Here is a 14,661-nt window from a genome sequence, read left to right on the forward strand (position 1 = left end):
TGAGTCTCCCCAAATAGGGGGTGTCTTATACATGGGGGCGTCTTATAGACGAAAAAGTACGGTAGTTCCCAGACCTTCTTTTCTAAGTTTAGTATTCAGTGAATAGGTAAACAAATCTGTAAACAAATCTATGTTTTATTTGGTATTTCATTTGTATTCAGTTTTGTTTTACGAGCATTATTTTCTAGATTATGGTAGGATTAAAAACAACTAAGTAGCATTTGAATTGGTGGTTTTTGCAGAAAACACTAATTTCCTTAAAAATGCACTTTTAAAAAAGAAGTGGTAGAGGGAAAGCTACAATATATTGGGCCAGATTCAATTAAGTAGTCCCCCTCCCCAGAAGCCAGTGCAATAACTTTTGCTAGTGCAATGGGGCTTTGCCCTTCTCCTCGCTTTGCATGCCCCCCCCACCCCCAACTGATTCAGGGAGGTATTTGGAAACCCCAGGAACAGCATGCTAAGGAAAGAGATGGGAGATAGTTCCATCAGGAAAGCAAAAATACTTACATTAATTGAGCAATCTGGTGAATGACGCATTGAATTTCTCCCATTGCTCTTAAAAAAAACAGGACTGAATGTAAAATGGCTGTTATGAATTTGATGTAAGTTGCTCTATTTATTGTTTTGGCTTATGTACAAGTCTAGCTAAATGTGAAGCTGTAACTTGCAACCATGCTATCTTGCCTTGAAACATATAGTTAGCTATTGGGTATCTTGAGATCCATTCAATTAAATCACTAAAATTTAATATATAGATATATAAATATTTATGTACTGTACATAGAGCCTATCCAGCCAAAGTTTATTACGTCTAAGATCCACAAATATCAATGGCAAAATTAGGCATGTTCTATATTAAATCAGTGCAACTTAACTAATGGCTAACGTTGGCTAGATTGTACCCTTTATGCATATTTATAGTAAAATTTAGTTCACCTGAGTACAAACAAAGGTAACTTTGATATTTTGATAAGCTCTATATCAATGCAAAACTTATGCACATTGATAAGATACTAGCCTAATATTTTCCTTACATGCTAATTTTGAATGTACAGCAATGGCATGGGATTTTGAAATGGCTTTTTGAAATGTATTTTTTAAAAGGGAGGCCGTCAGACAGTTGATTCCCAACCTACGTTCACAAATGGTACATACCAGCAATTGATAATGGGATCACTGAGGAGGAATTTTCTCTCAGTCTTTTAAATGTGCCTCTTATTTTCTCTACAGAAAATATGCCATGTCCCCAGTGCAGAGAGCAAGACCTAGCATTGCCACACAGTAGGGTAATTAGAGTCGATTTTAGATGGGGTCTGGCTGGATAGTGGCTGATTGTCTACCTCAGGAGACAGCCTTATGCTCTGTGACCATGTTTATTCTTTGAAAACGAGACCATTGTAATTGTGATTGCAAACACTGTAGCTCAGCTGGAAAGCTTTGCTGAAAATCACTTGTAGGTCAAATGTTTAGCTTGGGCAGTTTCTCATTTATTTTTTAAGCAAAAAGCAGCTGAGCAGTAGGAAGGTCCCAAGGCATTATACCACCAACAGCCCTAAAACCAACAGCTGGGTAATCCAAGAGTTATTGTGTAAGTGGCACTAGAAACTTTCTTGTGGTTAGATCTTGCATGCCTTGCACTCTCGATCCTTGGCTTCCACTGCAGTTATAATATTTGGTTGACTACAAGGTTCACTGGTTTGAGGCCTGTAAAACTGAGAACCTTTCCAAAGCTTCTAATTAGAGGCTTTGAGATTAAGCTGAACAAAATGTACCTACTTTCTAATAACTATTATATATGTAAAATCCATTGCTCTGAGGAAATATGTGATTATTAAAACAAGCAAGCAATTAGGAACAAAGTATGTGCGGTTGTATTATTAAACTTCCCAATCTGAATCTCATTTCATCTTGGGAGTCAATTTTCAGAAAGGTTCAGTGTAACTTCTATCACGAAGTAATAATAACAATTATAATAATTTTATTATTTATACCCCACCCATCTGGCTGGGTTTCCCCAGCCACTCTGGGCGGCTTAAAGCATATCTAAAAACATAAAACAAACATTCTTTGAAGTTCATGTTCTCTACTCATGTATTTCTCCTTTCTCTTGTTGTTTTAAGATGTTGCTTCCATTAGTGTTTTTGATCGTGTGTGTAGCTCAGTACATTAAATACATATATCATGGAATCATAAAATCATGGAGTTGGAAGGGACCCAAGGGTCATCTAGTCCAAGCCCCTGCAATGCAGGAATCTCAGCTAAAGCATCCATGACAGATAGCCCCCTCCATGTTAAGGATAAGCTACCGTTCTAGGAGAGAGCTCATTTATTATTCACATCATTTTTTATATCAAGCATTATTCCCTTTAAATATATTTTAGTAGGAAATAACAGTACATTATACCCTACTGCAAAAAACTTAATTCCTAACTAAGCATATGCTGCTGAATTGTCTATTTAAAGATGGAACAATGTGGTAATAATTTGGTGAAGTAGCATCTGCACATAAAATAACGTGCTGATTACACTGGAACACTGAATGCAAAAGTTTTATTCCCACTGTTTTGACATCATCAGAAAGCAGTTATCATTCCTCTGTGGAATGTTAAAATTTAATGATCTAATTTAGCCATATCATGTGTAGTGTAAATAAAAAATAACCCTATTAACTATTCAAAATTCTTGCCACGCAATCTTTTAAGTACTGTACTTCAAAATGGTATTTAAACACCAAAACACTGTTGAAAAGGGTGGTGGGGAGAAACCTCTGAAACATGCTTAGATCATTTTCTTCTTTGTTTGCATAAGAAAATTTCTCACACAAAATGAATATTATCTTTGATTAATCCTGCAACATGCTTGTAGGTCGGGTTTGCATCGCTGCTTCCTACCATACAGATTTCAGCAAACATACAGGATTTTATATATTTATTTGGGTGTCGCTTGAAATTACGATTGAGAAATGAGAACGGAGAATCAACTTCCAAAGGGACTTCTCAGTTAGAGGATTCTTCATTTGGAGAGAAATTTCCACAAAGAAGCATTGCACAAACGTAATTTCCCATCCTCTCCATCACTCTCTGAAGCCCTGTGCCCACCCCCTTGTAGTCCTGAGAATTCCCCAGGTCTTCAAAGCAGATGGGGGGGGGGCATGTGAGGGACTGAAAAGGGGAGGAAAGGAAGAGGATGTCTTGTTGCAAAAGTGGAAGTGCATTCTGCTTATTGGTAGACACCATTAGATAGACTGATATTTATTACATTTTAGACTTCTTACACTCTCTTAGGATTCCTCTGTGAGCAAATCAACATTCCTCCCTTTTCTCATACTGATGGGAAATAATGGCCAATAAAGTAAAATCTGATTTGATTTTAAATTGAATGTGTTATGAATACATTAAAAGTATCAACATATGTATCAAAGGGCTTCTCTGCACTGGAGTTACTGTGTGTTTGCAGTTGTTTGTGTTTCCATTTAATTTGCGTATTTCCATATGATGCTACCCTCTAAACACCACCTGTCTTGATGCTTCCCCCCTGTAAATTCAGGAATAATCTGATAAATTAGGGGGGGGGGGAACAGGTTCTAAACCAATCCACTTGGAGTTGCAGACAATTTGCTTTGGTGCTTTGGTGTGGTTGGATCAGTTGTCACTTTCTGCTACTCCCATTTCCAAGATCACTATTTCCTTAATGCTTTCATTTATTTTCCGCTTGTGCTTGTAGGTATTTCTGGTGCACTTTTGCTTGAAGGATCCCGAAAACTGCACAAGCAAATTTACAATTGCCTAATTGTGTGCTTTTGCACACCTCTTGTGCGGCGACTTAACCCCCCCCAACCCCCCCCCAAGGCTTCCACACTGCATGCATACCCTGTTGGTACGAGTATAATAGAATCAACAAGTTAGAAGGCAGGGCAAATGAAAAAGGGTATGTCTAATGGTATGAACAAGAAAGACTGAAGTTGCTTCTCATAGACATGTTCAAATAAGTCCAGTAAAATTTGAATAGGGGAAATGTGGATTAACAGCAAAGTAAAGCTCAAATGTGGAATAACTCCAAGTGTGGGTTTTAAAAATCCTCTTGTGCTGTAGGATGATATCAATAAGCCTACCTTTACAAGAATTAATAGATCATCCAGGTTATGCACCCTCTTTACTTTCTGGCCAAACCAGCACCTGTAGAAGCAGCAGCAAAAGAAGATTGATTATGAAATGTTTTTTTTTTAAGTTAGATCAAACTATTTAGACCAGGCACAGGCAAACTCGCCCCTCCAGATGTTTTGGGACTACAATTCCCATCATCCCTGACCACTGGTCTTGTTAGCTAGGGATCATGGGAGTTGTAGTCCCAAAACATCTGGAGGGCGGAGTTTGCCTATGCCTGATTTAGACCCTATTCCATTGTGGTAGCTTTCAGGTAGCAAGAACCTCTGACTGAGCTGCACTGAAGTGCCAGCACTCCAGATGGCCAGAGAGGGATGCTGCAGCTACCAGCCTAGCAAGGATCAAAGGACACAAGGAGCTCATAGGATCTCGTTCTTCCATCTTCTTGAACAAGCAGAGTGGTAAAGAAGGACCCCTCTTTTCTGCTGGATATAGTATCTAAGAAGTGTGTGCTTGGTGCTTGGTTGGGTTATTAGAAGGGGAAACCAAACACCTCTACTGCCACTGGATTCTTCAAAGTATTCTGCAGAAGGGGTGCAAGTACTGTTGCCCTCAAAAGAGAGAGAGAAGTAAGATTTGCTTTGAAGAACCCACTACTGGTATCTTGCTTTGAGCTGTTCCTCCCATCCTAACTGTACCCCCAGTCCTGCGGTATTGAATAAATGAGCATGAGCAGCTTCTGGAAAATAATAAAATTCCTTCCAGTAGCACCTTAAAGACCAACTGAGTTAGTTCTAGGTATGAGCTTTCGTGTGCATGCACACTTCTTCAGATACACTGAAACAGAAGTCACCGGACCTTTCTATATAGTGAGAAGGTGGGGAGGGGTATTACTCAGAAGGGTGGTGGGAATGGGTGATTGGCAGATAGCTGCGATGAGCCTGTTGACGACTCTTAACGACTGCAATAGGTCTAACAGGAAAAAGCAAGGGGTGAGAAGGTGAAAAATGGCTTTGTCATGTATAATGAGATAAGAATCCAATGTCTTTGTTCAAACCAGGTCTCTCCATAGTTTTAAGTTTGGTGATAAGTTGCAATTCAGCAGCTTCTCTTTCCAGTCTATTTCTGAAATTCCTTTGTAATAGAACAGCTACTTTGAGATCTTGTATAGAATGTCCTGGGAGATTGAAGTGTTCTCCTACTGGTTTTTCTGTCTTGTGGTTCCTGATGTGGTTCCTGATGTCGACATCAGGAACCACAAGACAGAAAAACCAGTAGGAGAACACTTCAATCTCCCAGGACATTCTATACAAGATCTCAAAGTAGCTGTTCTATTACAAAGGAATTTCAGAAATAGACTGGAAAGAGAAGCTGCTGAATTGCAACTTATCACCAAACTTAAAACTATGGAGAGACCTGGTTTGAACAAAGACATTGGATTCTTATCTCATTATACATGACAAAGCCATTTTTCACCTTCTCACCCCTTGCTTTTTCCTGTTAGACCTATTGCAGTCGTTAAGAGTCGTCAACAGGCTCATCGCAGCTATCTGCCAATCACCCATTCCCACCACCCTTCTGAGTAATACCCCTCCCCACCTTCTCACTATATAGAAAGGTCCGGTGACTTCTGTTTCAGTGTATCTGAAGAAGTGTGCATGCACACGAAAGCTCATACCTAGAACTAACTCAGTTGGTCTTTAAGGTGCTACTGGAAGGAATTTTTTTATTTTGTTTTGGAAAATAATAGTCACTGGATTTTTGTTTGCATTTGGAAATACATATGAAAAGGTCTTCTCTTGTCACAATAGAAATGGTAGCATGTTGGGGAAATTGGGGGTGCCTATATACTGGTGGCATAGGGAAGATATTTTATTATTTCTTTTGAAATCAAGAGTTGGAAAGTAGAGGTAGGAGCCAAGGGCTTACAATGTCTTACCTTCCAACGCTGACTTTATGCCAAATCTATTTTATCCAGAATTACAGCGGAAAAGTCTGTTTCATATTGATTTTTGCTCTCTACTTCCAAACTAAGTTTTGCACTCTAATTTAATCTGTCAAATGGCCAAGAGAATGACTTGCACATTTTCTAATGGATACTTGTTCACAATTCATATTCTGAACGTAGAATATATTTCTGCACTTTCCTTTCTTGACAGTGAATAGACCACAATAGGCAGCCACTTTCCCCGCCACTCATAAAAGGGTTGTCGTGTCGTGATTTCCTTTTTACACATTTATATTAATAGCCTTACTTTCTTATCGTTACTGTATAGGGTGTACAGATGTCTATTCTGGCACCAGAAATCCAATTGGACATAGAGAGGTAGAATTGTCTTAGAATGGTCTTTACTGCCTGCCAAAGTACTGAACTGATATCAGCTGTTTTATTTATGCTTGATTTCCGGATAACAGCAATATGTTCTAAAATGTTCTCTTGGAAATCTGTGAGCCTGAGAGATGATTATACAGTATAGTTGAAAAAGGATGTGTATTGTAGAACTGCCATTTTTAAAGAACACTTTTTAAAAAGAAAGGGGTGATTAATGGGCATTTAAAGACTAAAAAACAGCTTGCATGCTGTACAAAACATTTTGCCCAATCTTATCAGTTACCTTCATCCTACAGTGAGACTCTGAAAGCTGGCATTGGGACAGAGACATAATTTTATAGTGAACTTACATATTATCTTGAATTCAGTATAAGTTGAATTTATCTAGTTTCTGCAAGGATGGAGCATCACATATTTTGTAGATTGAATAATGCAGTTATAACAACTCTCACAGTTTTTGTGTATACATATCCAAGTTCTGTGAACAATGTGATGAATAAATTAATGCAGGACTTTAGAAAACCTTTGCTAAGAAGAGTTTTATTGTAGATGTGATAATAGAGAAAAAGCCTTCTAACTGATTTTTTCTCGGGAAAACAACTATGTGCAAATTGTTTTGTTAAACAGGATGATTTTTTTGGGTAGATCATAGCAAAAAGAGGGTGGTTTTTTGTTGTGTGTGTGTGTTTGTGGTTAAGTGTTTCAAGTCACATTTGCACATTATTATACACACCTGAGGGACGCGGGTGGTGCTGTCGGTTAAACCACAGAGCCTAGGACTTGCCGATCAGAAGGTCAGCGGTTCGAATCCCCGAGATGGGGTGAGCTCCCATTGCTCGGTCCGTGCTCCTGCCAACCTAGTAGTCCAAAAGCACGTCAAAGTGCAGGTAGATAAATAGGTACTGCTCCAGCGGGAAGGTAAACGGCGTTTCCGTGTGCTGCTCTGGTTCGCCAGAAGCAGCTTAGTCATGCTGGCCACATGACCCGGAAGCTGTACGCCGGCTCCCTCGGCCAATAAAGCGAGATGAGCACCACAACCCCAGAGTCGGTCACGACTGGACCTAGTGGTCAGGGGTCCCTTTACCTTTATACACACCTGAGGGAGGGTGGGCGGGTGGGGGTATCTTGACTCCTTGTGCATTAACTGTTTGGTTTCCCCATGCTTGCAGTGTCCCTCCCAAACTCCTGTTCATGAAGTTGTCATTGTGTATGTACTGTCATCTGATGCACAATGGTTGTCTCAGATCTCCACAACTCAGCTTAACTGCAAAGTGGATGTGGCTTGTGTTTTCAGATCAGATGGAAGCTGGTTTGAAAGAAGACACACTAGACAGCAGTATTTCTCAAGAAACTACAGGATAGCTATGGATTGTGGCTAATGCCATGTGTACATAGCTTCAAACACGAGCAGTGTGCCAGAGCCAGAGTAAACAGTAATGTGTATAGCCGTGGTTCTGTGCTGAACCATGTTTGAATTTGAAGGGAAGTGTTGGGGGCAGGGTAGGCTGTGCGTTGCAATAGACTTATTGTTTGTTTCATTAATATTCTTTTTATTATTTAGTTTTTGCATTCAGAATTCCATATGCCAAACAACAGGAAGCCTTGTAATAAATTATACTTTTCTACCTGAAGGCATTTATATGTAGTTAACTTTAATGAAATCTGTAGCTTGTTTTGTGTTTGGGTAACGTTGTTCAGAGAATATCAAATGGCAAGGGTCTGAGTTAATAAGACAGCATCCAGTTTCAACAGTTATGATTCAAAATTGTTTTAATTGTTGAAGCTTGTCGAAGTGTGTAAGGAAAAATACTTTTCACTTCTTAAAAATGCAGTATTCATACCTGCCTTTATTGAAAAGCGGATGCATAGCATAGCAATGCAATATTTAATGTTTGATCAGTCCCTAGATGAGTTTTTTTCACTACGTTCAGAAACTGTATTTACATTTTCCCTTTAACTTATATATGAGAACATGTACATGCTATTTGAGACTTTTATTTTTAGCTATTGTTAGCAATACAAAGCAAATCCATAAGGAAGCCATTGTTCCTTAAACAAGTCATTAGATATCTACTTGGACTGGCTTCTAATTTAAAATTGAGGACATTAGAGTCAGGATGGTTTATTCTTAGAAAAAATGGCTTCTCTCTGGCCCATAACACACTTTTATTCAAACCCTAGTCTCTGATCCAGCACTGCTTCAAGACAGCAGCACCAGAAGTGGGAGAAAAAAAAGGAAGCAGGGTGTTTAAACTAGATATATGTCCACCTGGAGAGAAGAGAGGTAGATGTGTAGGAAAAGAATCAGGATGACTAATATTCTATGATGATGTCCGTATTCTAATCAACTTCGAAGGCAAACCCACAGTGATAGCCCTCACCATAGAAATCAGATGACAATAGTAAAGTTATCTTAAAATTTCCTCCTACATCAACACAGCAAAGCATTTGTAAAAGTAAGAGGATTTTAGTTCCTTCTTATTCTCTGTACTCCTATGCATTGGCCAATGTTCTTTCATACTACCTCTGAAAGGCACAAAAGAACACCCACAAATTACTCCACTCAATGTCTGTTGTTGTTGTTTGTTGTTTAGTCGTTTAGTCGTGTCCGACACTTCATGACCCCATGGACCAGAGCACGCCAGGCACTCCTGTCTTCCACTGCCTCCCGCAGTTTGGTCAAACTCATGCTGGTAGCTTCATCAATGTCTGTAGAAACATGCAAACATATTATATAAAAGAGTAGCACATGTATTTCACTCCCTGCTAGATGTTTGAATCCCAGAGATTGTTCCATAGTTCATCAGCAGGGCCGTCTTACCCATAGGTGCTAGGGGTGTGGGGCACCCGGCCAGGCTGAGAGTCCGGAGATTGGGAAGAGCCGACAGCCGCTGCCGAGTGCAGCAGAGCCCATCGGAGTGCCACAGCTCTTCTGCTGTGGGTGAGTGAGGTGCTGAGGCAGCCAGCTGGCTCCGTCCTCCTGTGTGCCTGGGATTGGCGGTCGGTTGAGAGGCCCGCCCAGCACACACTGCTCACACGAGCCTCGGGCTCAACTGTTGTTGCACTGGGCTCTGCTTGCGCGCCCGGCCCCGGCCTTGCTCTGCTGCCGCCGCCACCTTGAGCTCCTCTTTTGTTGCTGAGGTGGCCAGCCAAGGTCAACAACTTTGGGGTCCCCCCTCCAAAAGGTTGATAACTCTGGGTAACCTGGGTGCGTGTGTGCGCGCAGGGCGGATCTTTGCACCCCGGTGCCGCATATGCTTAAGACGGCCATGTTCATCGGTATGAGTGGGAGCCAGATACCTATCCCAGTAAATCACCTGCACTCTTTAAACCCCCTTGCAACTTTAAGCTTCCTATTTAATGTGAGAAAACTATAAACACAAGTTCTCAGGATACATGTATTCTCTCTGTTGCTGTGGAGTGAACATGTTCGCTTCCTAGTGTGTATCGAGACAAAGGATTTTTCAAGGAAAAGGCCAAATGAAGTCAGTCCAGTTTTTAAGCACAAGTTGTAACCAAGAATAAAAGCTTTTCTTCGGGGGGGGGGGGAGAACCTTCCTCATACATAGGAAGCTTATCAATCTGTAGAATCTACTGGGGGGGGCAAATAATGGTGCTGTGTGTAGTGCTACTAGTCACTGTTCTAGTCAGTCAGCTACGCTATCTTCCAGGATATTTTGTGCTTTCTATTTTCTCTCCCACTCCGTTTTCCATTCCCCACTCCCCATACCAGTCATCTAGGTTTCTGTGGCCACCGAGCATGGTGAGTCCTCCCTGGCTATTTTTGGGATTGCCCCCTTTAGATGTCTGCTAAAGATTTGTGTGTGTACTACAGCTGATAGCACACACGCACGGTTATGTGTGGATGGTGCTGTTTTTTCTACATAAACTACAGTACTTGAATCTGAACTTCAGAAAAGGAGGGAATGTTTCCTCTCTTTTCCATTTAGAACTATAGAATTTGAATTCTCAGGTTATTATTATTATTGGAAGCTGTTGTATTCTAGTTCTGCTACTTAATAAAGCTGACCCCCCCCTTCAATATTAAATTATCACCAGATTTTGTTACCTGTGAATACCAATGGAAGCCTAAAGGGGAAGTTAATGGTTGTGATTCTAGATCAATGATTCCATACAGAGTTGTTTTTCAGACAGTTTAGCTATCTATCTGTCCAGCTATCTATCTATCATCTATCATTAAATACAATATTTCGTGTTTCTAAGCTGAAATGCTATTTATTTAATCAACCACATGTGGCCTGATTTGGGCACATTTTGAGTTCAATAAAAGCTGAAATTGACACGCAGTGCAGATCTTTCTACAATTGTTTTTACAAAATCACTTCATTTTGGTGAACAGTTGTCATAAGTCTTTCAAATTTTATCCACCTGGGAAGTGGTGATGAGAGTACAGTAGTGGAAACTCTTGTTAACATGTTTAAGCAGAGAATCCTGCTGCCATCTCATTTTGCAATGTGTCACTTTAAACACTTTCACCATCCATCCTTTAACCTAATGAGGCATTCATTCCCTGACTGTAGGTCCTTCTGCACTCCAAATGGTGCATCTATAGACAAGAGGCAGGTATTGGCAAACTTGGGGCAACCAAAGGCTTGCAAAAATACAAAATAACTTTAGGGTCTTGGATGGGGGGGGGGGGAGGAACCAAAACACACAATGAGGACTGAACATGTTCAGTGGGCACAGAATGCTGTGGGGAACCAAAAACTGTGAGGTAAGTCATGGAGTAGTCTGAGAAAGGGCAGGGCTGGCTGGCTGGAACCCTGAACAGGAGTTGAGTCATTTGGAAAAGAAGACCAGGGAGATGGGGAATGGCTGGTTGGTTGACTGGCTGGTCAAAAGAGGCAACTGAAGAGGAAGGCACACAGCAGCCCCAGAGCTTTCAATGATCAGATATTAACAGAGGTTCACTCACAAGCCAAGGAGTGTGGAGGCAGTAAGGAGGATGTTGGATGGGCATTTATATTTCCTTGTTTCCCCCCTCTGTTGTCCTTTGCTCCTTCTCTTGACTTATCTCTCCCCTTCTTAGAGAGACAAGCAGAAAAGGATGGGGGAAGAAACACTTAGGCTTGTTTCCAGTGCCGGTCACGTTAGTCTCATGTTTGTCATGACTATTAATTTCAGTGGGTCTACTCTAAGTAAGACTAGCATTGGCTACAGCCAATATCCACTGTGATTCAACTAAGTTGCTTTGTGCAGAGAACAAGGACCACTCATGCAATGGGATTTCCCCACTCCATGTCCAGCACCCCCTGTACCCTCTAAATCTGTTTGGGAGGGTTAGGGAAAACCCCAGTACAGGCTGAGAGACATGCAGTGGGAAGAAAACAAAGAAAGTCTCTGCTGCATGAACAGAGTTCATTCCATGCATCCATAACCACATTGAATTCTACCCCAAGATACAATGCGAGTACTGTAGAGAGAACCATCTTATTGGTTGCATAAGTCATTTCCTGGTTCAACTGAGAATCTATTTTTAAATTGTCCCTAGGATATTAGGTTTCCCCACCACCCTGAGTTTAAAATTTGGGAGGAAAAAACCCTGGAAATAAGTGGGAAGCCTAGCATTTTTATTTATTTTTGTGTGTGACTCGTGAACATAGTGTACTTTTCAAGGCTTTTTACCAAGAGAACACTTGTTTTATTGAAGCCTGAACAAATTATAGCTGATATCAAAGGTTTCTGCGGCACTGCCTACAAGTTGCTGGAAGGTCAGTGTAAAAATATATCACTCTGATTCTGCTAGGGAAGAATGGCTATTGTTGCAACGTGCTCTAAAATCCTTTTCACATCTAAGTGGTGCCTGACAAATGTTTGTTCTGTAGGTTATATGGGAAGTGTAATCATCTCCGTTACTGCCCCTGTAACAAGCTTTATCAGGGTATATCTTGTTTTTGCTTTAATTCTAAAAACTAGTGACTCTAAGTGAAAGGAGTCTTTAACAGTTCAGCCCTGCAGGTTTAGCAATTATTGAATTCCATTTCTGAATCTGACCTAGTAATCTATGGTAGTGAAAGCTTGGATTCATTAGTTAATTGGGAAGAACATATCTAAGAACTCTTTTAGTTGCCTGTTGTTTTTAAATTACTATTATTTATAAGATTTTATTAATCCGTCAAAATAAAAAACCCAATATAATCTAAACCAAAACCAAACCAAACCAAAACAAAAAAAGCATACTGATTCCATTTTCACAAGTAAATCTTAACTTGATCCACACAGAGAAAGCTGAACCCTCCCAGCTCTCACCCAGGAGCTTCCCTTTCTTCTCCCAACTTCCCATCCTGAAAGATCTTCCTTTCCTTGCCTCTCAAACAGGGTCCTTCATCAGCTATCCATCAGCGCTGATCTGCCCACTGCAACTCGAAGAAAAGGCAAACAGCTTCTGCAGGGAACACACTGACAAAGCAGTACTCAGCTTCCTTCTCCCCCTGCCCTCTTCCAGACTTCATGTATAATTAGCGTTTAGAATCCTAATTAGATGTTTGAGCTAGTCCATGATTTGATTCAAGGCCTGGACTGGGGTGGCATGCACAGGCATATCAATTGCACCTCTAGTATCTATGGTCTGGCCTTGTCGATTACATATGCGTTCTACTTGTAGGATGAGTTCACAGTACCTTCTCACATGACTGATAGGCCTGGCCTCATCTGGATTTCACTCTGCTTCAACAGATCAATGATCTATGAAACATCAATATGTCCCCATCAATATGCCTTATTCCCATACAACCACCCTCAAAATTTGAATAACTCTGAATTTGACTGGGAACACACATCTATTAAAATTCCCCTTTGAATTGCTTATGGATGCAGCATATTCCATTTTTTGCACATTTGGAGTGGGGGGAATAAATGGAAAATGAAAAAGAAAAAGTTCTACAAAATGCCTCTGTTTTCATTGTCTGATGTGCAGCTTTTATATTTCCAGTCTCCAGTGAATAGAAGCTCAAATATGTATTTTTCAACAAGTGATGTTTTCAATTGGTGTATATGAAAATCTCTGAATAGTCTTAAAACATGGTGTTTGAAATAGGGATCACTGTCTTCTGAAAAACGATATATATATATTTATTACATTTTCAGGCTTTACATTTTAAACTGCAACCCTTCTTAGTGTTCTACAATGTTGTCACATCAGAAAATATTCTTGTAAAAAAATATTGTGAATAGCTGTAATTTTTGGGGAAAGTTTATTTATTTTTTCTTTTTAAAGAATTGTTTCACATCTGAATGTTATTCCACGAGGGATGTATTTCATCAATAAATTAACAGTGGCTTATATATTAATCCCTTCTCAAACTGCAGGAAGATGTGAAGTCTCACAGCAAATGCTGTAATCTCATAAGCTATCTTTTATGCAACTGTTTTTCATGCTTGACGTTCATTGTACCTTGAATTTAGAGAGAATTTGATTGCATGGGGGGGGGGAATTCAATGCAATTCTTCCTTTGTGAACCCCCATCACTGATGTCAATAGGAGACAAAACGAGTGTGCTGGTCTAATAGCAATGAGTATCATCTTTCTTTAAAATGAATGAGAGTGCTTAACCTGGTCAGGTAAAAAGAGGTATAAAAATAATATGATTAGTTCTGAAATATATCAATTTAATCATATAGCAGCAATTACTACAATGACTCTTCAATCCATCATTTGATTCTAATTGATGGTTGTTATGACATTTGAAGTTTTATTTCTGATGTTCTCTTGTAAGCAAGCATAATGCATAAGTCTGAAGCAGGAATTAGATGTATTGTGATGGAGAAGTATTCTCATTGAGAAAATACACTGTTTAATACATTAGATACATACATACCTGGGAGTAAGTTCCAAGTTAGCAGGATTTGCTTTTGAGTAGGATGGCACTGAAAGCTTACGTACTGTACTTTTAAAAAGAGCAAGGAAAGAGATACCTTTTAAATAACTTGTTGCAGAAGTGGAAATGCTAGTGAAAACTGTTCTTATTTGCAGAGTATATTTTAACTCTGAAACTTGCTTACTTAATTTGTATAAATACCTATACTCTCAGGGTGCTTACAACATGAAATCACAGTATAAAATCACAAAATTTATAATAAAACCAAAGGTGTTGCCACCTTTCAGACCTCTCATGGAAGAGGCCCACAAAGAACTACCTCAGAAGATGATCTCAGGGTCAGGTTAGGTTCATATAGAAAGAGGCAGCCTTAGAGGTATTGCAG

At 39.9% G+C, this 14,661-nt stretch overlaps 1 protein-coding gene across 6 annotated transcripts in view; it reads left to right on the forward strand.

Annotated features, from left to right (window-relative positions):
- Positions 1 to 14,661, forward strand: part of KDM4C (lysine demethylase 4C) — a gene marked incomplete at its 5' end in the record, with an annotated part of 189,539 nt that overhangs the window by 75,396 nt on the left and 99,482 nt on the right. Inside the window, one exon of one of the 6 annotated variants that reach the window (XM_081844872.1) lies at positions 12,778 to 12,822. The exons of the other annotated variants lie outside the window; for them this stretch is intronic. Within the exon in view, the coding sequence (XP_081700998.1) occupies positions 12,778 to 12,807 (30 nt within the window). The 3' untranslated portion in view covers positions 12,808 to 12,822. Of the gene's footprint in view, positions 1 to 12,777; positions 12,823 to 14,661 lie in introns of those variants that run through there. 6 annotated transcript variants of the gene reach the window in all.

This window comes from Podarcis erhardii (genome assembly GCF_964252035.2).
Source record: "Podarcis erhardii genome assembly, chromosome: 17".
Classification (NCBI taxonomy): Eukaryota; Metazoa; Chordata; class Lepidosauria; order Squamata; family Lacertidae; genus Podarcis; species Podarcis erhardii.